We start from the raw sequence: 25434 nt of genomic DNA, 5'->3' as shown, positions 1-25434 counted from the left end.
ATGGAAAAATGTTTACTGATTTATTTTTTGTCTTTTTATTATGGAGTTGTAAGAGCTTTTTAGATATGTGTCTCTAGTCACAAGTCCTTTATCACATTCACAATTTGAAAATATTTTTTTACTCTTTTATGGTTTTCTCTTCATTTTAATAGTATCCTCTGAAACACAAAAGTTGTTGGTTTTGATGGAGTACAAGCTAAACTTTCGGTGTCTTATCTAAGAAATATTTGCTTAATCCAAATTCACAAAGATTTATGTCCATGTTTTCTTTTTAAGAGTTTATAGTTTGCAACCAGATCTTTGATCCATTTTGAGTTAATTCTGCATATTGTATGAGGTAGTGCTCAAAAGTCATACTTTTGCATATGGATATCCTGTAATGCCAGTAGAATTTGCTGAAAGAATACTGTTTCCCCACTGAGTTGTGTTGGCACTCTGGTTGAAAATCAATTGAACATAAAAGTTAGAGCATATATCTGGACCCTCAATTCTATCCCTTTGATCTGTATGTCTACATTGATGCTGCTACAACACCTTCTTCATCACTGAAACCTTATAGTAAGTTTCAAGATCAGTATCAGGAGAGCCAAGTCCTTCCTTTTTTTTTAAAAGATTGTTTTGCCTATTCTGTGTCCCTTAAATTTCCATATGGATTTTAGAATCAGCCTGTCCATTTGCGCAAAGAAATCAGCTGAAATTGATGGAGACAGCCTTGACTCTATAAACTAGTTTGGGAAATATCTTAGTATCAAGTCGTCTGATCCATGAACATGGGATGTCTTTCCATTTATTTAGGTTTTTTTTCTTTCAACGATATTTTGTAGTTTTCAGAGTGTATATTTTGTACTTCTTTTGTTAAATTCATTCCAAAGTATTTTATCCTTTTTGATGCTATTGTAAACAGAATTTTCTTAAGTTCATTTAGGGTTACTCACTGCAGATGTATAGAAATATAACTGATGTTTGTATATTGATCTTCTGTCCTGCAACCTTGCTGAACTCATTTATTAGTTCTAATAGTTTCTAGTGGGTTTGTTAGAATTTTGTATATAAAGATCTTGTCATCTGCAAATAGCAACAGCTTTACTTTTTACTTTCCAAACTGGTTACCGCTAGACTTTTTGAATGTTAACGCACAATTTAATATTTAGAGTTACTGAAGTCAATATAGTACAAAATCATTTTTAAAAATGGAAAGAAAAAAGTGCTATTAAAAAAAAACACACAGAAAAGCCAATAAACTAGGAGGCAAGAAATCTGGTTCCCACACCATTAGTTTGTTGTGTGATCCTGAGCAAATTTCTAAGTCTTTTCTCATTATACATTCTATTTTGCAAATCTTTTTCCATTTGGCATAACTGTGAACTCGGGGTTATGTAAGAAGTAGCTTTCCTCAGTTTTTTCAGCCATTACAACCATAATTTTTACTAATTATACTGAGCATCTTCCTCCTTTTCATTTTTGCCCCTCACAAAGAGAATAAGGTTACCAACACTGGAAGAGCACACCAAATGTATCTTCATATTGAGAGAAAATAAAATTCTCAGGAAAGGCAAAACAGAAGACACCGAGGGAGTGTAGGTAATTACAAAGAGTTATCTTCATGGGAACAAACTGAAATATAAATGAAAACTTCAGAGGTTTGTGGAAGAAATGGACAAAAGTGAGCAAATGGATGAAGCATTTACTCTAGTACTGTACTAATATTTTAAAACTTTAAATTCAATAAAGACATGAACAATGTTAAAAGTATGTTTTTAAAATATACTTTAAGTTTTCACCACAAGGATCATCTTTTAAAACCAAAGTTTTAGACATTTTTTATTACAATTTTAATTAAAATGGAAAATGTCTCATGATACACAGAACCACATTACATTTTTATGCCAAATGTAGAGTTTCTGCCTCTGCTAGTGCTGATGGTACTAAAATCTAAGTTATACTTAAATATTTTTAATTCCATTTCAAGAGTTTTGGAACCTTAGTTTTAATCTTTGACATAAAGGAAGAGGACTATCCAAAGAAGTACCAGAGTCACCTTTGTCTTTATGACACTGTAGAAAACTCAGAGAACCTTTAGCTGCATCTGGGAAACAGTATTCTTCATTTCCACCTGTTTTATAAGCCTGGACACACTGTTCAGTTTCTTTCATATATATTTTAGGGTTATTCAACTTGTTGGCATTATCTTTCTTGAATTGGGCTGGGTTACGCTTCTGAGAACTATGCTTCATTTTCTGAGTTGTGTTTTTAGCTTTCTCAAACACTGGGACACCTTCTTCATCAGAGGAATGTCTGTCAAGGCAAACGCTCTTCTTCGTTACACTTTTCTGAGTGGTTTGCACATCAACTTTTCTACTATGATCTAAAGCAGTATTTGGTGGTCCAGCTCTAACACTGAAGGTCTTTACTATTGGATTGTTGACAGAATAAGATTTAGAAGTATTCATTTTATAGTTTTCTCGAAATAGCTGGTCTCCTTTTAGAACTTTAGATTTTCTAGATTCATTTTGCAAATGAATACCTAGAAGATCATTTGAGAGATGTGATGGACAATCAGAACCACTGTTAGTAATACAAGATTCTTTTATGGTAAGTAGGGACAAAGTTTTCAGGTCAACATTTGGCCGTGCATTATCCTGAGGATATGATGATTTTATACGTATTCGTTCCTTTAAAGGCAAATCCTGAAGATGTAAATGAGTAATACCAAAAAGTAGATTCTCTTCAGGATTAGTCTTTTGAAGATCCCGATCCAACACTTTATTAATGTTTGTGGTGCACCATTCTGATTCACATGATAATTCTTCTGGGAAATGTTTAAAATTTTCAGGGATGGCTGTTTCAAGTTCTGATTTTAAACCATGAGAGGAAGTGTTCCTTGGAATAGCTGGAGAATTACTAAAAGAAGTACCTTCCCAGTCAATGGTGCTTAATTGTAGATCAGCAATCGCTGATACGTTATGGGATGAGGTACTAGGTTGACTAGATTCTGGAATTAGAGACTTACTGACAGCTGTAACTTGCTGCATAGCCAAAGGTCTTGGAGAAGACACCAAGTGCTCTTGTGTATTCAAACAGAGAGTATCTTCAGGTAAAATTAAGCTATTCAATGATGCAGAAATAGATTTCTGGGGTAATGCACAATCAGGGGTAATTTCCAAATGTAACTTGGAATTCTGCTTAGAAAAGACTTCATATGTGGGGTTTAAAGTCATCTGTGACTGGAAACTCATCATATCATCTGATTCTGGCCAATTGCTTTCTTTAGACTTAATTTTCATGCCTAAAAAGAAAAAAAAATACAATACTCTTAAAATCTATCTTATTTTCCTTGAGTAAGTAAATTAAGAGTTCAGACCAGAAATCTTCTGCATGAGTAATTATTATTTTTGTCTTTTTTGTCTCAGTGCATTCCTAGAAACTGTGTTATAAATAATCATAACATTATAAAATATTTTCTCTTGGAAACAATGTTATAATTGAATTTGTTTTCCTCATCAAGTTCTAGGAAATAAAGAAAATGTGTTTATAATCCAAAACATGTTATGCATACTAGTTGCTCAACAAGTAATAGTACGATTACTATTAACACTTGGTTAAGTTAGCACACACAGAGCAGAATGGTTTACTCGTGGCTTTAAAAAAGAAGTGTATCAAGACAAAGAAGCAAGAGTAAAATCCTAACTCTTGATTTTACAGAACTTTCAGCAAAATTTAGACAAGATAGATTCAAATAGAATAGGTAACTTCTATAACATTTGTGTGTGGCATAAATAGCTATCAAATGTGATACTTACTTTTTTGTTTCTTCCCTTTCAGTTCTAAGTTTTGCTTTTGATAAACAGCAACAATCTCAGGATAAGCCGCTTCAAACAATGATTCTTCTTCTATTGTTTGTAGAACCAATTCTCCATGTTTATCTTCCAGAGCATAATGTTCTAAAAGATTAAAAATACAGTAGACACAGCCTTAGTTGCATATTTGTAAATTTCAATTTTCCCAGGTAAGAAACATACCTGGTAAGTTTACCAGGTAAACGAAATCATGTGCAAATTGATAATTCATCACAATTCTTGCTTTACAACATCTCTGTTTTACTATCTGTTGATACTAGTACAGAAATGATTTTCTTCTGCCTGGCAAGACGTGGAAAAAGATTCCTTTCAAAATGAAAAATTTAAATTCTCTTGCTCTAAAGATGGTACCTACAGGATAGAAAACATTGCTTAGATAAGGTTGGTTGCTTTTAATTTACTATAAGTGTTAAAATTCCAGATAAAGAATGGGAATAGGCAGTTTCCTAAAACTCCCAACATTAACTTTCTTTAGTGATGGCTCCTGAAAAGAACAGAATTGAGGGTACACCCAGGCTCACTGGACTCACAAGCAGCTACTGAATGAAAATGAGAATGCTTGCATGTAAATTTACAATATAATACATAAATAGACTAGATCCTTATGTTTATCCTATATGAGGGGTAAAAATCACATGAGAAGCTACACTATAATGAAAATATTAGTTGATGAGTTTAAAGTACAAACAGTGGAAACAGATGAACTTACAGTGTTTCTTAAACTGGCTAGGAGTACATTTTCTCCCTTAAAAAACAGCACCCACAAAGGACAATGCTCAGTTTTTTGTTTTTTTAAGATTTTATTTATTTATTTGACAGAGAGAGAGAGAAAACACAAACGGATGTAGCAGCAGAGGGAGCGAGAGAAGCAGACTCCCTGCTGAGCAGGGAGGCCAACATGGGGCTCGATCCCAGGACCCCTGGGATCATGACCTGAGCCGAAGGCAGACGCTTAATGGACTGAGCCACCCAGGTGCCTCTGACAACACTGAACAGAGATGTGCTGCCAAACTGGGTTAATGTGATTTTCTTTCCTGAAAATATACTACAGTTCGTGGAACTGTTGCTAAACAGTCCTCAAAATTCTTCAGCTTTCTCTTTTCCTAGTATTGCTTAGCATGGTTTATCTAATTCCTTATAATTTCATTCTTCAAAATTACCTACAACTTAAACTTTCTTTGACAAATCAACTGCCTCACTCATTCACATATAATCACACAATCTAATTTCAAAGCCAGATAGATATGAATTTGGTATTACTTTCCATTTTAAATGATCTGTGCTTTCCTTGCCTTCAGTTTGGGAGCTAATTCAGAGTTCACTGCATTTTTGTCTATAGCAAAACAAGAGTAATTTGACAACTATAAATTCTCATGAAAACTAAACAGAGGAAAGAAAAGAGAGGAAGAGTACCTCAGGTGCTATGCAGCAACCTGATTTCTTTAGACCCAACTACACAGTGAAATCCAATGACAAGACTGTTTGCAGCAGCATTTTCTTCAGAAATACAGATCAAAACTACTTCTGTATTATATTCTTAAATATTAATTACAATAGAAATACGAACTTATGATATTAAGATAAAATTACTTAAAGTTTTTAATATTTACTATTAGTCAAAACTATTAGTCAAAATAGCACAGGTAAACTATGAAATCAATCCTCAGTGCATGTAATATGTCTCTTCTTTATTTTATATATATATATGTTTTATATATATGTATATACATGTTTTATATATAGATATATACACACCATATTTGCTAAACACATATGGTTAAATGTTACAAATTTTGCTTAGAGTGAATACATACCGGGCTTTTCCCATTCTATTTCAAAGCAATGAATTCCATTTCTGATCCGGGTTTTAATGATTCTGAAAAACAAATTCTTCTAATGAGGTCTAACTGCAGGAGTTATTTTGAAATTTTCAATTTGTAGATTGAATTATTCAATTTCCATTGGCTTCTGTTTTATTCTTATAATATTCTAAAAATACTATAAAGAATTATGGCATAATTATTCCTTTGACTAGTTTATTCAAAAGATAATTTTATTGTTAGGTGCATAGAGTTGATGATTGTAATATCCTATCAGTAGATTTCATTATTATTCAGCATTCCTTTCTTCCATAATAATGATTTTTCTTCTAAAGTCTATTTTGTTTCTGTTAATTTTGCTACATCACTTTGGTAAATATTTACATGGTAATCTGTTAAATCTCTTTATTTTCAAATTTTGTGTAGTTTTATTCTGCACGTGCCCTATAAATAGCAGAGTATTGCTGAATTTTGTTTATTCATCCAATATAATGCCTTTTAATTGATGAGTTTAATCCGCTTACATTTATTGTGATCACTGATCTTGCTGGACTCATTTATACAATTTATTTTGTGTTTTCTGTTACCCAACTTTTTCTTTGCTACTTCCCCTGTATTCTTCTAGTTTGACAGTCTTACTTTCCTATTTTATGTATTGGCTTCAAAGACAGAGATTGCATTTCTGGTGTTTTAGTGGTTACCCTTAATGGTTTACATGCATATGCTGGAAGTTTTAATTTATTATCATCATTGTATATTAATCAAGCATTATGCAGCTATTTATATACATATTTTTCCAGTTTTTTAAATTAGCTAAATATATTTTGTTGATTTCTCTTTACTGATTGACCACTGTTTTTTGTTATCCACATCATCCCTCTGGGTTCATGTTTTCTTCTTGCTTTGGTATCTCCTTTAACAGTGCTTTTAATGAGAATCTGTGATTTATTCGCCAACCAGTAAATAAGGCTTTAATGACGTGTAGGTTGCCAATTATTTTTACTCAAAGCTTTGAAATGTTACTCCAGCATTACTGTCATGAAAGATGTATGCTATCAGACTGTCATTCCTTTGTAGTTTATCATTTTTCTTTGATATTTCCTCCCAAACTTTTAGTTTGAAAATTTTTAAACCTTTAGAAAAGTTGCAAGAATAGCACAATGAATACTCATATTCCCTTTGCTGAGTTTTACCAATTCTCAGTTTCTGTCCTTCCATTCACTTTACATTTTTGTTCCCTTTCTGGTTCATTGAAATAGTTCTATAGTTAAGCTTGGCTATATCATTTTATATTTATTTCTTTTAATAATCTGTTATTACGACTTGTTTGAAGCAGAAAAGTGTGCGAAGGCACGAACTTATTGTTATCTTGACTGAAAACTCTGAATAAACTTTTAATATTTCATACTAGACCTTTACTCCATTTTTATATAACAAAGAACTATATATCCCTCTACTAAAGGTATTAAGATTATTAAAGGTATTAATAAGATTATTACATAGATCATAAGATACTCAAATGGAAACACAGAGACTTCTTTGTACAATTCTTCATATTACCGAATTGGCTGTAGTTGATTAGAATTCCTTCTACCAAGCTTTCTTTCTATCATGTCATAGTGGGTTAAAAGCACTAGCAATTTCTCACATGCATAGTGATTGGGCCATTCCATTTTTTCAAGAGTAAATCTCTGTAAATATAAAACAAATAAAACAAGATTTTGTTATCTCTTGGAGACAAACAGCACTCTCGGATAATATCATTTTTTTCTTTCAGAATTAACATTAGTTAAAGTAGTATCAGTAAGAATATTCCCAGAAAGAACAATGCGCCTCCTAAGGAGGCAATGTTGCATAAGGATTAACTGTGAGGGTTGTCAGTTTGAACCCCAGTATGGTATTTCCAAGATGTTAGGTAAATTACTTAATCTCTTTTAGCCTTAGGGTTTCCATCACAAAATATAACCCAACTGAGAGATTATAAAGATTAAGTGAGGTTACATGTAATGTGTTAATATGATAGCAAATTTTAATTTTCAATTAATGTTGGCTGCATTAGTATTACTGTTGTTGGTAGGGATAAGCAACAAGTACTTACAATTTATTGAACTACTCTGTTTCCCTAGCCACTATGTTAGGGGTTATTATAAATAATCTCATTTAATCTTCATAGTGACCTCATGAAATAAGTAATATTATTTCTATTTTGAGGATAACACATATACAAGATCACATAGTAAGTGACAGACTGTCCAAATTTAAAGTTAGGTCACTGATTAAAAATTCCAATGCCCTTTGGTGAACATAGCATAATGTATAAACTTGTCAAATCACTAAGTTTTACACCTGAGACTAATGTAACCTCATGTGTCAAATATACTAAAAAAAAAAAAAAAAAATTCCATTGCCCTTGTAAACTACACTGTCTTTTATAACAACATACTTGATCCTCACATTCTTTGGGTATTATGCCCCACCCCCAATATCTTCCTGAATACAGTGAATCTGTACATGGTATGTAAGGAATCTTCTAAAGAAGAGCATAATTATTGTTTGTCTTGTGGTCTGCAAAGTATGGTTCCTATGTGGCAAAGAAATGAAGATTAGAAAAAAATGCTGAAAAATATATGTGCAATCAAAGCTGTTTTAAATCTCCTCTCAAAACAAAGTCATTATCCCTTCTTATCTTCCTAGTACCCAACTACATCGCATAAAGTAAGTATTTATTTTCCGATACCTGAAACAATAATAAATCAGGTCTTTGGTACCTGATTACCTTCACCAATTTATCCTTGTTCAAAAGGAATTCTTGAATAACCTAGCAAGAGAAAATAAAATAGAAATTCAGACTTCAGACTTTTTAAAAGAACTTCTGAAATAAGGCATACGTTTGAATTATTAGTTATTACCTTATGGAATGGGAATCCCTCACAACTGCAAGCTTTTCTGAAAATAAATTATATACATGTTGTTAATATAATCAGGCAGTTTTAGACATACCCAATTCATTTCACCTAATCTCTGCTCATTTAATGAAAAATGCCATTGGATAATATCCCAGTCATCAAGCTTCTCTTTGAATAACTATTAAATCACTGTCTTCTGATATAGCCTAATATTTGAACAAAAATCAAAAAAACAGATTTTGTGAAATATTACTAGTCTAGACATGGGGGAAGGTTATGTGAAAATAATTCAAGTAGAGGTATATAAATAGGTCAGGACAGAAAAAAAGGAGTTAAAAAAAAGAACTTACTTTTTGATGCTGTTCTCTACTGCACTCAGTTGTCTATCATGCTCCGTATGGTGCCACTCACAAGGACAACAGTATTCATAATCATGTGGTTCACAATATTGATTAGTTTTACAGAGTTTGCATCCATTACGTACATGCTCCTTAGGTGAACCTTTATGGAAACACAAAGAAGTATGATTTTCACCGCTTTTTAGATTTACCTTCTACATCTTTATTTTTTTTGCCCTTTTCCAAATTTTTAAAAATGAATACTGCCTAGCAAAGTCCTTAGCATACAGAAAGGTTCCAATACATTTAGATTGAACAGAATGATGCATATTGTAATAATTTTTAAGACAAAGTAGATCCTGAGCTATTACTCTTCTGTGACACTATTTTTTTGTTGTTTCTATAAATTGTTCTTCTATCTGAAACTATGAATTTGTAACTAGAAATTATAATTTTACAATAATCAACAATAGAAAACTTTGTGGTTTACTTGGTAGCTACATGCAAGAGAAGTAGGATATAATTACTAGCTTTAAAAAAGATTATTTATGGGGCGCCTGGGTGGCTCAGTCGTTAAGCGTCTGCCTTTGGCTCAGGTCATGATCCCAGGGTCCTGGGATGGAACCCCACATTGGGTTTTCTGCTCAGCAGGGAGTCTGATTCTCCCTCTCACTCTCCTTCTGTGCTATTCCCTGCCTCTCTCAAATAAATAAATAAAATCTTAAAAAAAAAAGATTTAACAGAATAATTCATGAAAGGCTTTCTTTAATGAGACTATTAAAAGAATATAACAGTTAATTACCTCTGCTAGTGTCTAGCCCTCAGTAACCTGAACAGCTATTTTTAAACTGTGCTTGGAAAATGAACGAATTATGACTACGGCACAGGTGTGGGGCCCTAGTTCCCTTTTGAAGAAAAGCAAGACCACTTTTAACATTGTTTTGGGAATACAGAAGAGCACATATAATTGATAGGAACTAAAACTGTCATTTATAAAGTATCAAAAAACTACAGAATTGAATTTATAAAGTATCCTATAAAAACATTTATTTCATCCATAATTTGACAATGCTTATGAACACATATTGAGACAAATAATTTCTTTTATTTATTATTATTATTTAAAGTTCTTATTTATTTGTGAGAGAGAGAGAGAGGGGGAGAGAGAGAGAGAGAGAGAGAGAGCATGAGCTGGGGGGAGGGAAGGGTGAGGGAGAGAGAGAAGCAGACTTCCCCTGGGCGGGGAGCCTGACGCAGGGCTCAACCCCAGGACCCTGAGATCATGACCTGAGCCAAAGGCAGATGCTTAACCATCTAAGCCACCCAACAGCCCCAAGAATTTCTTTTAAAAGATGAGCTAATAAGATCTCCTACTCTCTCTTGGGAGTGAAAGGTGTTTTTGATCCAGTACACACTAATGGCATCTTTTTTTTTTTTACCAAGATTAATGAAGAGGAACCAAGTTATTTTCAATAATAATGAACATGTATTAGGAATTAGTTTTAAGTCACTATCTTTGTGCAAATAAAAACAAATGGTTTTAGTCCGATTTCCCCCTAAGACTTAGCAGTATATTTTTTTGTTTAAATGGATTTCTATATTGAAAACATAATTTTAACATCTATGTAATTTGGTATCATAGTTTGAAACTGCACTTACCCTATATTTATCATTTACATCACATTATTTCATTCAATTAACAATCATTGAGTGCCTACTATGTATATGGACACAACTCCTGACACTGAGGATTTTCAATCTACTGAGGAAGATAGGGATGTAACACGTATTGTAAGAAAAGGATGACAATGTGGGTATCAGACACTAATGTTCTAGAGATATCATTCCCTATGTCAGCTTACCTGGATGGGAACACACAGAACAATGGGCCAGTTTTTTAATAGCTAGTGGTTGTGGATCAGAGCGTGATTCTTCATTCCACTGAGTAAACCTGTAAAAAAAAAAATGATGTTAAAAGGAAAACAACACAAAACAAAAACAGGTCACCAAAATGCCATGCTCTCAAATGTCAGGCTATTCTGTTTCCTTCCTTACCTGCCCACTTGTTTTCTCTTTGATGGTAGATAAAGTCACTGGCCCAGCTGGGAAAACCCTCAATCTATGTACGCCAATTTAAAGACGTGGCCCCAAGGACAACAGAATTGCAACAGGGGGAAGAGAGAATCAGACAGTCACAGCGAAAAAAGAAGGAAGATAGAGTAATGGAAGAGAAGGGAGGAGGCAGCAGAAAGGAGGGAGAGGAGAAGAGACAAAGAATATGTACTCATTTACTCGTGTACTCATTTGTATATATTCATATATTCATTCAGTTTAGGGTATTTTTTTAGAGAATCTTAATTTAGGCAGCAATATGCAGGGAGAATGACTTGTATATATCTTTTTGATCTCTTCTCTATGTGTAAGTATAAAACAAATCGAATCACGTACATGAACATTTTCCTGTGTCAGGAATAGGGGTGAAGGGTAAAGTATAAAACTAAATAGAGCATCAAGTTTCTGAGTAAAAACTGTTTAAAAAATCTAGATCATCTGAAATTATCATTTTCTTAATCTCTTACATAAACTGCAAAACACTGCCTGTTTAATGACTGATTTTAAGGAAAATGTGTATCTGCTAAGATTTCTACTAAATAAAAGTTAATTTTATTTTTGGCTAAACTTCTAGGCAACATAAAGCGACCAAGGGGATAGTTAAGTATTCCTCATAAAACACAAGCGCTCTGAATTATGTTCCTCTACTTACAGAAATTAAAGTTCTAATAAAAAACTAAATTATCTCTTCAGTTCATTGTGCAGTGTCTGGTACTAAGAGATATTATTTGGCTTTTGGAATTTCTGATTCATTTACTATAAAGACCAAGTATGAGCTTGCTAAAAATAGCATTAATAGATGCTGGATAAATAAATAGAACTTTAATTGTGGGGAAGAAAAAGAGGGGGGAGAGTCAGTCTAAATTAAAATTAGAATGATACATAATAATAAGAAGAAAGGTAATTTTATTCCTTTCAAATGTTCAGACAAACATTTCATAAAATGCTGCCAAAAGCACATATTTGCTGTGACAATAAGGATGATTTGTAGTTAGTGCCATACCTTCTTTTTATTCTTTATATCATTCTTTATCTTATTCTTCACAATTCCCAAATGATTCCACGCCAATGTGTACCTTTTTTTCCTGCTTTTGGCACAGCACTCACTGAAACCAGATTCACTGAAGTCTTATTTTTTGTTGCTTTTTTTTTTTAATGTTCAGTAGCCACTGTATAGTACATCAATAGTTTCTGATGTAGTGTTCAATGATTCATTAGTTGCGTATAACACCCAGTGCTCATCACAGCATGTGCCCTACCTAATTCACTGAAGTCTTAGATCTATCAGTAGCTTTATAGCTGAAGGAGCTTCTTCTTATTCACTCCATACTTTATCATCATTAATATTAATTCCTAATTAACATTAACATAAACCACTGCTTTCATTAAGTAAATATACTTCACATGCTCACAGAACTAAATAGCACAGTTGGTAAACTTCCAGATATTCTGTACCTTAACTATTTTGAATCCTTAAATTGTACAGTCTAAATTAATTAGAATTAATATATTACTAAATATGTGGCTATAAAACAAAAGGCACTCAAGTAAAAATTGTGATCAAGTGTTACATGTTATTAAATATTTGCAATATATCAGGCATTTCACTTATAGAGAATAAATATGGTATCAAAATATTTTATATCAAAAATAATTTTAAATATAAAATTATTTTATGGCTATGTTTCTCTTTACTTAGTGGTAAAACAGTCTAAAATAGCCTCTGGTAAAAGTACACGGTTATAAATAAACACATTTCCATTGTACTACTTCTGTTTGTAGTGACCTAATAATGAAAAAAATATAGTATGGCTTAGGACGTATATTCTTATCTTTTCTTTGGAAAGTCTCAGAGTAAACAAAAATCAGTTATCATTTTATTTTATTTTAAAGATTTTAGTTTTGGGGGTTCCTGGGTGGCTTAGTTGGTTGAAATCTCTGACTCTTGATTTTGGCTCAGGTCACGATCTCAGGGTTGTGAGACCGAACCCCAGGTTCAGCTCTGCACTCAGTGGGGAGTCTGCTTGAGATTCTCTCCCTCTCCCCACCTCTAAAAAAATAAAAATAAAAATAAAAATACAAAATCCTTTTTTGGAAAGCATAATATAATACTTTTTGTAATAGTTGCTATTCAATTCAACAAGAATAAATGTCTAATGTCACAAGAAAAGAGTAATTTTTAGTTACCTTTGAAGTAAACTTTGCCCTTTCAAAGTCCGTATAAGTTTTAATGCTTGCTCTTTGCCAACTCCAGGGACTCCCTTTCAGAAAGTGGAAAAGAAAAGCAAATGTTAATCACTGGGGAATGGAGAAATAAAGTATGACATGTCCATTCAATGGGAGGTTGTGCAGCTAACAGAATAAGGTAACTATGTAATGATAGGAAAAGATGTGCAAGATACCTTGCCACATGTAAGAAAAAAATAAAAATCGCCCACCCTGCGATCTAGATTTGTTAAAATTACTACGACATTGTTAATCTATGCAAACCAAAAAGTCACAAGATTATGTACTAAACCACTGACAGTGTTTATTTTAAGGGAGGGAGGAACAGAACTTTAGAGGGCTTTTAATTTTTATGTTAATTATTCTGATAGTCTTTTAATTTGACTTAACTTCAGGTTATATTTGTAATCAGAAAAAGCATGTTCACTTACTTAGATGAACATTTAATCTTTAAAGACCCAGACAATCAAAAGAGAACAAAGAAGAGTTCCAAGTTAACTCTTGAAAAATTAAAACAAGTTGCCAACACACAAAAAAAATGTTAATAAACGTATATTTGCATGACAATTTCTGGTTTGAGTCTTCCAGTTCCTATAAAAGTTTATGAATCTACCTTATAAGCAGGACTGCCATTTAGCCAATATGCACTGGGATAGACATGCCAGTGTTAAAATATTTCCAAACTGATTAGTAAATGGTCACTGCACAAGCATCCTAAATATCTGCTGGCAAAGGGGTCTCCCTCCAGCCTGAATCCCCTTTCCAGCCCCCTTACACTCAGGATCAGCTAGTAAAAGGGTAGCACCTCTCCTAACAGTGGTCCCCAGAAGTCTGTTTTCATGGCTACAGCCTGTGTCTTTGGCATACCCGTTGCTAGATATTTTGTATATCACCCTTCTTATATTAGCATTTAGCTACATGTTAAGTTTCTTGAAGGTAAATCATCTTAGTTCATAAGTGGTAAAAATCTTCAAGTAGAACAAAATAAACAGATACCAGTTTTGTTACAAAGGATAGAAAATGTCAAAATAGCTAAGGTTAAGACATAATGTAACACCACTGTAGCTAAAATTGGTTTCTGTGAGTTTAATTTTGCAAATTTTTTCTTACGTTCAACATTCGACTGTTTCTAGACTTTAATTATGATATAATTACATATGGGAAATAAGAATCTTCTATTTCAGAATGAGAATTATAATAAAATAATTACTTTTGTGTTACTTAAAAGTTTCCTTTTCCTACTTTCCTACTTTCCTACTCCTGCTTCCTTTTCCTACTAGCTAAAAAAAGTGATTTCTCTCTCTGGTCACTGATGACCTGAGTTAGAAATGATGGTTAATAATTTTACTATTCTGCTATTTTTTCCTCTCTCCTAAGCTCTGGTGAAAAAAAATAGAGATGTCATCCTTTGTTAGACTTCTCTTGGGGACAGAATACATAGTATAAGGAAGAATAGTGTACAGTAGAATGAAGAATTAGTAAGAATACAGAGATGATCAGTAGGGACCTAATGATGGGACTACATAGTAAGAACTACAATTCAAGGCATTCCATATTTTAAAATATATTTAAAATGGAAAAAAATATATTTAAGAATGGGATTCTCCTTTAATTCTTAATTTATCACTCACCTATTAGTACACCTATTTGTTACAAAGTACTGTACTGTGCATCTTAAATAAAATGTTTTCATGAACAAAACTCAGTGCAATGCTAAGAGGCAAGGAAGGATGAATGGCTTACCACAATAATCATGTTGCCTAGTAACAGTATTACTACTGAGCATGTGCACAGTTGGAAAGCTGCAAGGAAGATTGAAAACCAAAAAACAGACAAACCAGTGATAGAAATTAATACTGGCATGACACAAGAAAAGAGTAATTCCTGTATTTTTTTTTAAATGGTAGTAAAACTCGAATGTGAATCTCTTAGTCTAGAGTAATGGTTTACTGATATTCAAGCTGTGGGCCTAGTTATTATTCGATTCTCGTTTATCACATTCAGTGTCACAATGAGCCAGTTTTTTAATGTCACTTGAAATGCTGATTACTTTCATCACTAAATTGTTTATTATGCCTAAAATTATACTCTAAATTAGGTTCTTAATCAGATAGCCATATTATTTTTATATTTATGCAGCATGTAAGGTATCAAAAAAGACACACTATGACTACTAAGTAAATACAACAATCTAAGCATACCTTCGGAAGATAATCACAGCCAAGTAGTATGGCTAGTCCAACCAGAGCATCTCTATCCAAACCCAGTTTACTCTTGATAGATGATATTGTATAACAATCAACATGTGGATCCTAGAAGAAAGTACAGATTTAGTTTAATCTTCAAAAAAGTAAACATTTATAAATTAAACATTACATAAAAGAATTTGTCTCTAAATGCTTAATTATTCCTAAGCGTTAAAATAGGAAAAAATTATCCTGATCACCAGAATCTTCACAGAATCTATCATTTCAATATCTGGAAATAAAGTCATAGTTTCAAAAACTGGCTTAAAAAAATAAACTATAATAGTCAAAATTTTCCTCTTTATTATTTTTTGACAGCTACAAAAGAGTTTCACCTTACAAAATTAGACACTGTAAAGCATTATAAAAAGTAAAACATTCCGTGTAATTGCAGTATCTAAAGTTAACTATTAAACTATTATTAATAATGTAGTGCATATTCTTTTTTTTTATTAGTGCAGAGGTAGAATTTAGTGATTCCTCAGTTGCATATAACACCCAGTGTTCATTACATCAAGTGCCCTCCTTAATGCCCATCCCCCAACTATCCCTTCCCCCCAACTTCCCCTCCAGGAACCCTCAGTTTGTTTCCTAGAGTTCAGTGTCTCTTATGGTTTGTCTCCCTCTCATGCATAGTCTTTCAAAAATTACTCTGACATATATACACAAATATTTATTATTATTAGCTATATTTATAAATTATACAAAAGTACTATTTTGTAACATTTTTTGCTCACTAATACATCTTTAATATCAATAATACATACCTTTTTATTTATTTTTTTAGTTTTTAAAATGTTTTTAAAGATCAAGAACTGAGGTGGGATCAAAAGTCAGCTGCTTAAGGACCCAGGAGCCCCAGTACTATCACTTTAATGACCGCTTGCTATTACATACAATGGACTCTGAGGCAATGTTTCTCAGTGGGGACACTATTAGCATTTTCAGAGAAGTAACAGAATCATCTGGCAAGAGGTTTAGCTTTCCTGGCTCCAATCTATCAAATATCTGTAATTTCCCTTGCCCAACCTTGAATAGTTACAACTAAAATTTCCCCTGGCAATACCTCTCTAACTGAGAACCATAGCAGCGTTTAACCATTCCCTAGAAATTGGCATTTGAGGGGCACCTGGGTGGCTCAGTCAGTGAAGTGGCTGGCTGACTTCAGCTCAGGCCATGATCTTAGGGTCCTGGGATCAAGCCCAGTGTCAGGCTCCTGGCTCAGCCCTTCCCCGTGCTGTACGCACGCTCTCTCTCTTCGGGTTGTTTGTCACATTTTTGTAATTACTAACAATGCTGCAATTAACATCCTCGTACATCTCCTCTTGCATATTTAGAGGTGTTTTTGAGGATAAATTACTAAAAATGGAAATTCTGGGTCAAAGCAAGACATTTCATATGTATTTTTATAATATATTACTGAAACTGATTTAGAATTAAATCATGTGAAACAAATCAAGCCCTTAAGAAGGAAATCCACATTTCAGAGAAAATGAACTATGTGTCAATATTTGTAACAACATTTCATTTCACTTAGCAACTGCTATGTGCCAGGCATTATGGTAAGTATTTTACACATATTGTTTCATTTAATTATTTAATAATCCCTTTTAAAAAGGTACTCTGTGAAACAAATGCTAAAAAAGAGAAAGAAAAGTACCTTGGTATTCATAGTGAAATTCCTATAAACAGTCTGGGCGCCATAGAGAAAAACATCCCCATCATTGGTGAGACAGCCGTCTACATAACCACTGGCATTAAGATAAGCACACATGGCTTCAGCTTCCCCAGCAGCTTGGACCCAGGGAATGCCTAAGCATTCCAGCATATCGAGGCACTGAAAAGAAAACATAGGTGCAAGAAATCTAAGAACATTACTGTATTGCTATTTTTTTCAGTGTTTAACTGACATCTGTATTATAAATATTAATTGTAACTATTTAGGTGTTTTAACAAATTGTGATATCTAAGGAACAATTGGAAATTTGAACAGTGAATGAATACTTTAGGGCATTAAAGAATGACTGCTAAACTTTAGGTGTGACAATAAGAAATGTATTGTGGTTATGTTCTTATTTATTTTTAAGAGTCCTTATCTTTTAGACAAAGATATTGAAATATCGAGACTGAGGCAATTTTATGTGTGGGACTTGCTTCAGAATGACATGGGAGTAGGGAGTGAGTGGAGACAGATAAAACAAGATTGACCAAGAGCTGATAACTGTTTAAGATTGATGATGGGTTACTTTTATATTGACTTAAAATTTTCTATAATGAAAGCTTAAAAAAATAATGTCAATTAAAAAGCAATCCAATTCAGAGGAGCCTGGGTGGCTGAGTCGGTTAAGCATCTGCCTTCGGCTAGGGTCATGGTCCCAGGGTCCTGGGATCGAGCCCCCATCGGGCTCCCTGCTCCTTGGGAGCCTGCTTCTCCCTCTCCCTCTGCCCGCTGCTCTGCCTACTTGTGCTCTCTCTCTGTGTCAAATAAATAATCTTTAAAAAATAAATAAGTAAATAAATAAATAAAAAAAAATAAAAAGCAATCCACATTCAGTTAAAAAATAATTTAAAAATTATATTTTAGGGGCGCCTGGGAGGCTCAGTTGGTTAAGCATTTGCCCTCAGCTCAGGTCATGATTGCAGGGTCCTGGGACTGAGCCCCAAGTTGGGCTCCCTGCTCAGTGGAGAGTCTGCTTCTCCCTCTGCCTCTGTCCCCCCTTCCTGCTCATTCTCTCTCTAATAATAAAATCTTTAAAAAAATTACATTTTTAGAAAAAGCATTAAATATTCAATTTTCACTGTTTTGTTCAATGTTATCTCAAGATTTAAAAGAAATATCTTTAAATGATTAATAACCACATTAAGATTTACATCTGCAAAACTACAAAAATTCTTCTCACATGATGCTCAACTTAATACAAGCTCTTCCAAAGAAGATCCTAATATCAAATTTTACTCGAGACCTTACAGTTCTCTTTCCTCTATCATGTCTGTACAATGACACTCTCATGTTGTGCGAAACCACATAGGGACCGGTTGTTGATTTGCTCCTAGAAGTCAAATGTCTGTGCAGGCTGTTTCTGCCAATGTGCTGATTTATAAATAATCCCCTGTGAGTTCCCTTTGTGCTATGAGTTGAACCCAGATGAACAGCTTGTAGTCTAGCCTTATAGCCTAGGGCATTCTTTCTTGTTGCTCATGCACTCTACAATGAGAAATACCGGGCATGGTGAGGAAAAGAGGCTTTTTAACTGTAGTTTCTAGAAACTGATGCTATAAATATCATCTTTTGCTTTAACTGATTGCTTGCATGCTGTATTACATAATAAAAACCTCTGCCAGATGTTGCCCAAGGTGGACAGGGTTCAAAAAGACAAAGTACTATGTTGGAAAAAAAAAGGTACTTTTCAGGACTCTGGCTGGGTGACTTTAGGGTGATAGTTTTGTTACAGATGTTACTTCTGCCTTCCTCTAGATAAGAAATATCCTTCCAGGGGCACCTGGGTGGCTCAGTTGGTTAAGTGTCTGCCTTCAATTCAGGCCATGATCTGGGGGTTCTTGGGATCAAGCCCCATGTCCAGCTCCCTGCTCAGCACGGAATCTGCTTTTCCCTCTCCCTCTGCCCCTCCCCCGTTTATGCTCTCTCTTTTCACTCTCAAATAAAATCTTTAAAAAAAAAAAAAGAAAGAAATATCCTCTCATAATAAAAAAAAGAGTGTGGAAGTTATTTCAGATTCCTGCATTATTTGTCATTCCAAATCTTCAAAAACCAGCACAGATTTTGTGATAAGGCTGGTTATAAATTTCCCTACCCTAAGTCTGTCACATGGGGTGGTATTAGAGGAAAACTAATTTGTGTTTCATGCTTATACCTAAAAGACGGCCGTGAGTTAGCAGGAAGTAGGGCCTAGTAACTAAGGGTACAGATATATGAAAATGAATTTTTTATTCATTCAGACAACACTGAACACTGACACAATGCTTGAAACATCACAATTACTGCAATAAAGAAATAGAAATGGAGCAATTTTCTCAAGAAGAGATGGACATCTTGTTGCTTTATACTAGGTATTTCATGGCCTGAGTATGTGGACCATAGATATTTCCAGGAACAGACTATGTAAGAAATAATTAGAATCCAGTACAGATATTTTCTTCAACTACTGACAGTCATTATGGTGGAAAATCACTAATTGAAAACTATTTTTTAAAATCATATTACGAATAGAAAATAAAATTTCAAGAGAAAAATGATTATTTTATGTACTATGTTTTAAAAGGAATGAAAATTTTAACCACAATTAAAAAGAAAAATGGGGGTGCCTGGGTGGCTCAGTTGGTTCAGCGTCTGCCTTCAGCTCAGGTCACGATCCCAGGGTCCTGAGATCGAGCCCTACATCAGGCTCCCTGCTCGGCGGGAAGCCTGATCCCCCCTCTCCTACTCCCCCTGCTTGTGTTCCTTCTCTCACTGTGTCTCTCTCTGTCAAATAAATAAATAAAATCTTAAAAAAAAAAAAGAGGTAACACGTACCAACTCCCTACTATGTAGTAGTTGCTTTAGATATTGTATATGTTGATTTTTTTTTTCAAATTTTCACCACATCACTGCGAAGTGTTACTATCCTCATTTCACAGGGTAGGAAGTGAGGCAGATATAATTTAAAAATCTTGCTCAACATTTCAGAATTTCTATATGCCAGAGCCAGGCTTGAACTTGGGTCAGTTTTACTATGGAATATAAACTCTCTTATCTAACCACACTGGCCTTCTAGTTACAGTAAGCTTAGTGAGTATTAAAGATGATGATATAACAACCTTTATCAGAGTATAATGTATTCTCTAACTCAAACAGAATTACTGAATCATATCTAAACACTCACCTCTTTTAAAACTGATTTAAAATGTGATCTCCCTGTTTTCTGAGACCATGTTTTTCCCGAAGACCCATACCGAATCTGATTCCTCTTGCTTATGACATCAGCTTTCAGCTTTGGGGGCTCCCCTTCCATAACGAACACCAGTTTTACATCCATTAGTGTTAAATAGGAGATACGAAAAAATAAGTTCCTTAAATATAAAAATCAGTAATCCGTTAATAATCATATACCAATAGCAAAAGTCACCACAGCAATATGACATAATGGCAAGAACATCAGACTAATACCAAAAAGGTTACATGCAATCACATTTTATGTATTTGTATTTTAAGTGAACTGAGAAACCACTGAATTTTTTAAGCAGGAGAGATTTATGATGGTTCTCAGTGCTACATGGAAAATGGTTTAGAGAAGGAGGAGGCCAGGAGCTGAGGGAAGAAAACTCACAAAAGATGTCATTTCAGTACAGATGAGAGATGATGGTGTCACACACTGAGGTCCTGCCTCTGGACATTGACAGAAGTTTCTAAACACAAGGAATATTCTGGAAGTATAACGGGCAAGACTTCCTGATAGACTGGATTTAGGAAGGGGTCAAAGAATGGCTCCCAAATTTCTGGCTTCTAGTCACCAAAGCATCCTGTGGATATGGGAAGTAGGCAGCTAGGTCTGTGAATCTGGAGCTCAAATGTGTGAGCCATCGATTTAGAGATGGCAGACACTGACATGTTAATATATTTTAAAATCCCAAAATGTACAGCAACAATAACAAAGAAAGTGGAAACAAAACTACCTGCTTACGCAATCATACATTTATATCCTAAGAATGTTTACTATACCTGAGGTGGGGCTTCATGACTGTTCCAATCATTTTTTTGACTGTCTGTGCTTCACAAACCCAGAGACTCAGATCAACAGCAATGGTTTTCCCACAAAGATCATGCAAGTGGAGGTGCTGCTTAACAGGCTCCAAAATTTGCCACAAGTCATACACGCCCATTCTGGTGATTACCTGCTGTGATTTGAAACACACGTGATAAGATTGTTAAGAGACACAGAAGCTCAGAACAGGAATTCAAACAATATAGTATGTTTGTTTAGGATAATTCAAAAATAGAGAATTCTCCTTATTTCCTTCATTAGTCAGCTTTTTGGAATGAGTCAAGAACATATGAAACATTAACAGTGGTAGTAACTGACCTACTAGCTACAAAAATCCTGATGCAACTAAGGGATTAAAAGTTATTCGCAATCGCTTCTTGGCCTTTTGGCTAAGATCAAGTGTAGTATCTGTTCTTATCAGTTTAATATCTGATATATCCTCTATCTGAGGACAATATATTAAATGGATTTTTGGAATGAGGAGATGGAATAGGAGCTTGCTCCATCCACTCCATGCATCGATCTGGTATTGCAGTACTTCCAAGAATGGTGCACCCTCCTCGGGGGGAAATAAAAAATTTTTTAAATAAATACATAAAAAATAAAAGTTATTTGCAAATTGTACCATGCTAAATTTGTCCTTAAAATCCACTCCACACCAAATATGGGTTTCTTTGTAGTACTGAAAAATAATGTTATTTTTAAATTTAATGGAACCCAATTGTCCACGGTCTTATCCCTCCTCATTCTCTCTTCTTGTCTATGTTCTCTTTAGCAGTGGTTAAGAATATTTCTCACATGGTGACATTAATATTGCATGAAATTTAGAAAATAAAAGAAAAAAAATGGTAGTAATTGGCTTTGTTCCAGCTGTTAACAAGAGATAACAAATGCAGAGATGGGTAGCAGGGATGCTGCAAATCATACTTGTCTTCTTGAGAATTCATTCCTTGATTTACATACCTAAAGCAAGAATAGGACTAGTTTTCTATCATAATCAGGAAAAACAAGAAAACAAAAGCAAAGAAGCATGCAAACAAGTAAACTAAGGCAAAAACACTAAGAGGTCAAGGGAAAATTGGTGGGGGGGCATAAAATGGAGTTGGAGGCATACGGAATTATCTTCTTAAAAAAAGCATTGGCTTTTCAAATTGCAAAATCACACGTTTATTGTGGAAAAATAAAATAAAAATCTTTTGAAAGAACAAAAAAATTTAAATCACCTATAGTGCCACTACTCAAAGAAAACAAATGTTAAATAAACTCTTCAGTGTACAAGACATTTTAAAAACAAAATTGACTTAAACTCTGCTATTCTAACCTGCTTTGGTATTTTCTATAGTTTTTCCTTATTAAACACCTATTTCTGTTTTTCTCTTATTTTGTTATTATTTGATGAGAGTATTATGTAGTATTTGCAATGAAGATTCAGTCTCACTTTACAAACATAATCCAGATTAGCATCCTCTGAATAATGACCTTAATTCATTCCAGAAACACAGGTAGGATACAAAAAAATACAAAAGGCTATCACCATGCAAAATGCAAAACCAATGTAAAGCCATTCTAAATAAAAAGTACTGTGTTTCTGTTCCTTTAACAGATTCCACAGCAAAAGCAAATTTTCTCAAATTGTACATGGCTGCAAAGAAAACAAATGCTGGACTGTTGTTTTCTCTGCACTTTTCTGATTCTTAATTTTATAATGTGGCCAGGGCCACTGTATTATTTTGTGCATTCATTTTTTTATGAATAACTGCACCAATATTTGCTGACATGTCACTTTACAAAGAAAAATATACAGATTTAAATGCAAAGTATAAAGCATTAGGTAGTCTGTTTCACATAAGAAGCCCCACTGGTTGAAGGTTGCATTGTGGCATTGATTCGAAGATAAGGTTTTATCTCTGTTAATGTGAAAAGTTGTAGTTAATTCTGGACAAAGAGTGGGGACACATGTATTTTCTAAGTCATTATTATGAAAGGAAATAAGACTTTTACAGTCTTAAACATCAGAACGCATAAAATTCAGAAGTAGAAAGTTTGAGAGGGACATTCTTGTTGACAGTTTTGCTTTCCTTTTATTTGTGATTCAAATTGTATACCGGAATGGATTGCTATTGAAGGAAATTATGCAATTTCTCTCTCTGGAGGAACATTATTAACTGATCATATGTCATTTAAATGTGACCTTGACTCTAGCTGTCAAAATTTTAAATGCAGGTTATCTTCTGATTAGCAAAAGGTCTCCCAGGAATTTAAGATACGCTCTTAGCTGTGAGCAGATTTATATAAAAGGATACTGACTGTAGGGGCCCCTGGGTGGCTCAGTCGTTAAGCATCTGCCTTCAGCTCAGGTCGTGATCCCAGGGTCCTGGGATCAAGCCCCGCATCGGGTTCCCTGCTCCGCGGGAAGCCTGCTTCTCCCTCTCCCACTTTCTCGCTGTCTTTCTCTGTCAAATAAATCTTTAAAAGATTTATTTGTGTTCCCTCTCTCGCCGTGTTCCCTCTCTCGCTGTGTCTCTGTCAAATAAATCTTTAAAAAAAAAAGGATACTGACTGTAGCATTGTTTATAACAGTAAAACAATAAGAACCAAATGTCCATTGAGGAATTTCTTTAATAAATTATGGTATGTTAAAAAGAACAGGTGACATGGAAAGATGGGATAGATCTACATGTACAATCTCCAAGTTTTAAAATGAAAACAGGTACAAAATAGGTTATATATCAGGGATGACTGTAGTTTAGGAAGGGGAAGAAGAATTACTCTTCAAAGTATACTCCTTTGTGTTAATTTTTTAAATAATTATAAGCATATATTATTTTTCAAATTAAAAAATGTTAAAAAAATGTGGTCCTATCTGTAAAAGGTTGGGGAAATAAAACTAGAAATCTTTAGGTGGTTTACTTCTTGCCTAAATATTAAGAGATCAAATATGACTATAGTTCATGGGTCAAATTAAAAAGCAAGGTTCTGCAAATTTACAAGTACCTCATATCAAATCTGACTTGAGTATGGCTTTTTTAGGGATGAGAGATTCACATTTTCTGGTTTCCTTCAGATCATCTAGGAGCTAGTCATGTGGACTTAGGCAAGGCGCATTCTTTCCTCTGGCCTTTCCTGCTCACAGGTTCCTTCCTTCCGGTCTTATCTCTAATGCTTCATTTCATGAGTTAACCACACATACATAAGTAAATAATAATGAATGAAGATTGCATCTAGTGCAGTGTTGTTTATGATGGCACAGATAAACACACATTTATGTAAAGGACTGCAAGGCGTATTATAGTCCTTCCGAAGGTTGTAGAAAAAAAAATTAGAGATGTTGATGAGGTAGACTCTTGATTTTCCAACCTCAGTCCTCTAAATATTTCAAGCACATTAGGAACATTTTGTAAAGACTTTAATGGAATATTATTCACTAGGGCAGCCAAGCCTGGAAAAAAATAAGCCTGGAACTGATTCTATTAAAACACTAAAATTCCACAGATTGGATCCCTTAAGCAAGATCAAGGGGGCTTTTAACTAAACCCATAAATGATATGTTTTTTAAAGATTTTATTTATTTACTTGGGGGGGAGAGGAAACACAAGCAGGGGAGGGGTAGAGACAGAGGGAGAAGCAGACTTCCCCCTGAGCAGGGAGCCCAATGCGGGGCTCCATTCCAGGACCCTGGATCATGACCTGAGCAGAAGGCAGATACTTAACTGACTGAGCCACCCAGGTGCCCCAATAATATTTTTAATATAACATGATTATTACACTTAAAACGTAATTCTTCATGCTATTTTGTTTTCTTTTGTCAGAATATACCTGGTTTAAAGAACAAGCATCCACAGTTATGTTACAGAACCACCAGCACTGGTAGTTGAACAGTTATCAGTAATGTCTACCTAGGACACCTATTTTGGCTATTCCTTTATTAAAACGTGAGAGAAGACTACAAAGTTGGAATCACAGCTACTTAAACACAACTGTTGGGGTGCCCGGGTGGCTCAGTCGGTTAAGTGTCTGCCTTTGGCTCGGGTCATGATCCCAGAGTCCTGGGATCGAGCCCCGCATCGGGCTCCCTGCTTAGCAGAGAGCCTGCTTCTCCCTCTCCCTCTGCCTGCCTCTCTGCCTACTTGTGCTCTCTATTTCTCTGTCAAATAAATACAATCTTAAAAA

At 34.3% G+C, this 25434-nt stretch overlaps 1 protein-coding gene and 1 non-coding gene across 2 annotated transcripts in view; one reads left to right on the top strand and one right to left on the bottom strand.

The window, feature by feature from the left end:
* Positions 1-1727: 1727 nt before the first annotated feature.
* Positions 1728-25434, bottom strand: part of GEN1 (GEN1 structure-specific endonuclease) — a 28322-nt gene continuing 4615 nt past the window's right edge. Inside the window, exons 2-14 of the mRNA XM_028099381.2 lie at positions 21222-21397; positions 20386-20572; positions 17166-17342; positions 15461-15571; positions 13221-13294; positions 10784-10872; positions 8934-9084; positions 8587-8623; positions 8415-8495; positions 7238-7368; positions 5672-5733; positions 3801-3941; positions 1728-3286 (exon numbers count right to left, since the gene is read on the bottom strand). Of these exons, the coding sequence (XP_027955182.1) occupies positions 1965-3286; positions 3801-3941; positions 5672-5733; positions 7238-7368; positions 8415-8495; positions 8587-8623; positions 8934-9084; positions 10784-10872; positions 13221-13294; positions 15461-15571; positions 17166-17342; positions 20386-20572; positions 21222-21382 (2724 nt within the window). The 5' untranslated portion in view covers positions 21383-21397 and the 3' untranslated portion in view covers positions 1728-1964. The remainder of the gene's footprint in view (positions 3287-3800; positions 3942-5671; positions 5734-7237; positions 7369-8414; positions 8496-8586; positions 8624-8933; positions 9085-10783; positions 10873-13220; positions 13295-15460; positions 15572-17165; positions 17343-20385; positions 20573-21221; positions 21398-25434) is intronic.
* Positions 21634-21824, top strand: LOC114206053 (U2 spliceosomal RNA). Its single transcript, XR_003608546.1, has one exon. It is a non-coding gene; the product is annotated as a U2 spliceosomal RNA (small nuclear RNA).

Source organism: Eumetopias jubatus, unplaced genomic scaffold, assembly GCF_037043125.1.
Source record: "Eumetopias jubatus isolate StellerSeaLion01/CBP00866 unplaced genomic scaffold, mEumJub1_p1.0 scaffold_9, whole genome shotgun sequence".
NCBI lineage: Eukaryota > Metazoa > Chordata > Mammalia > Carnivora > Otariidae > Eumetopias > Eumetopias jubatus.
Note: the sequence above shows the minus strand (reverse complement) of the source record. Positions and strands in the feature narration are given on the sequence as shown.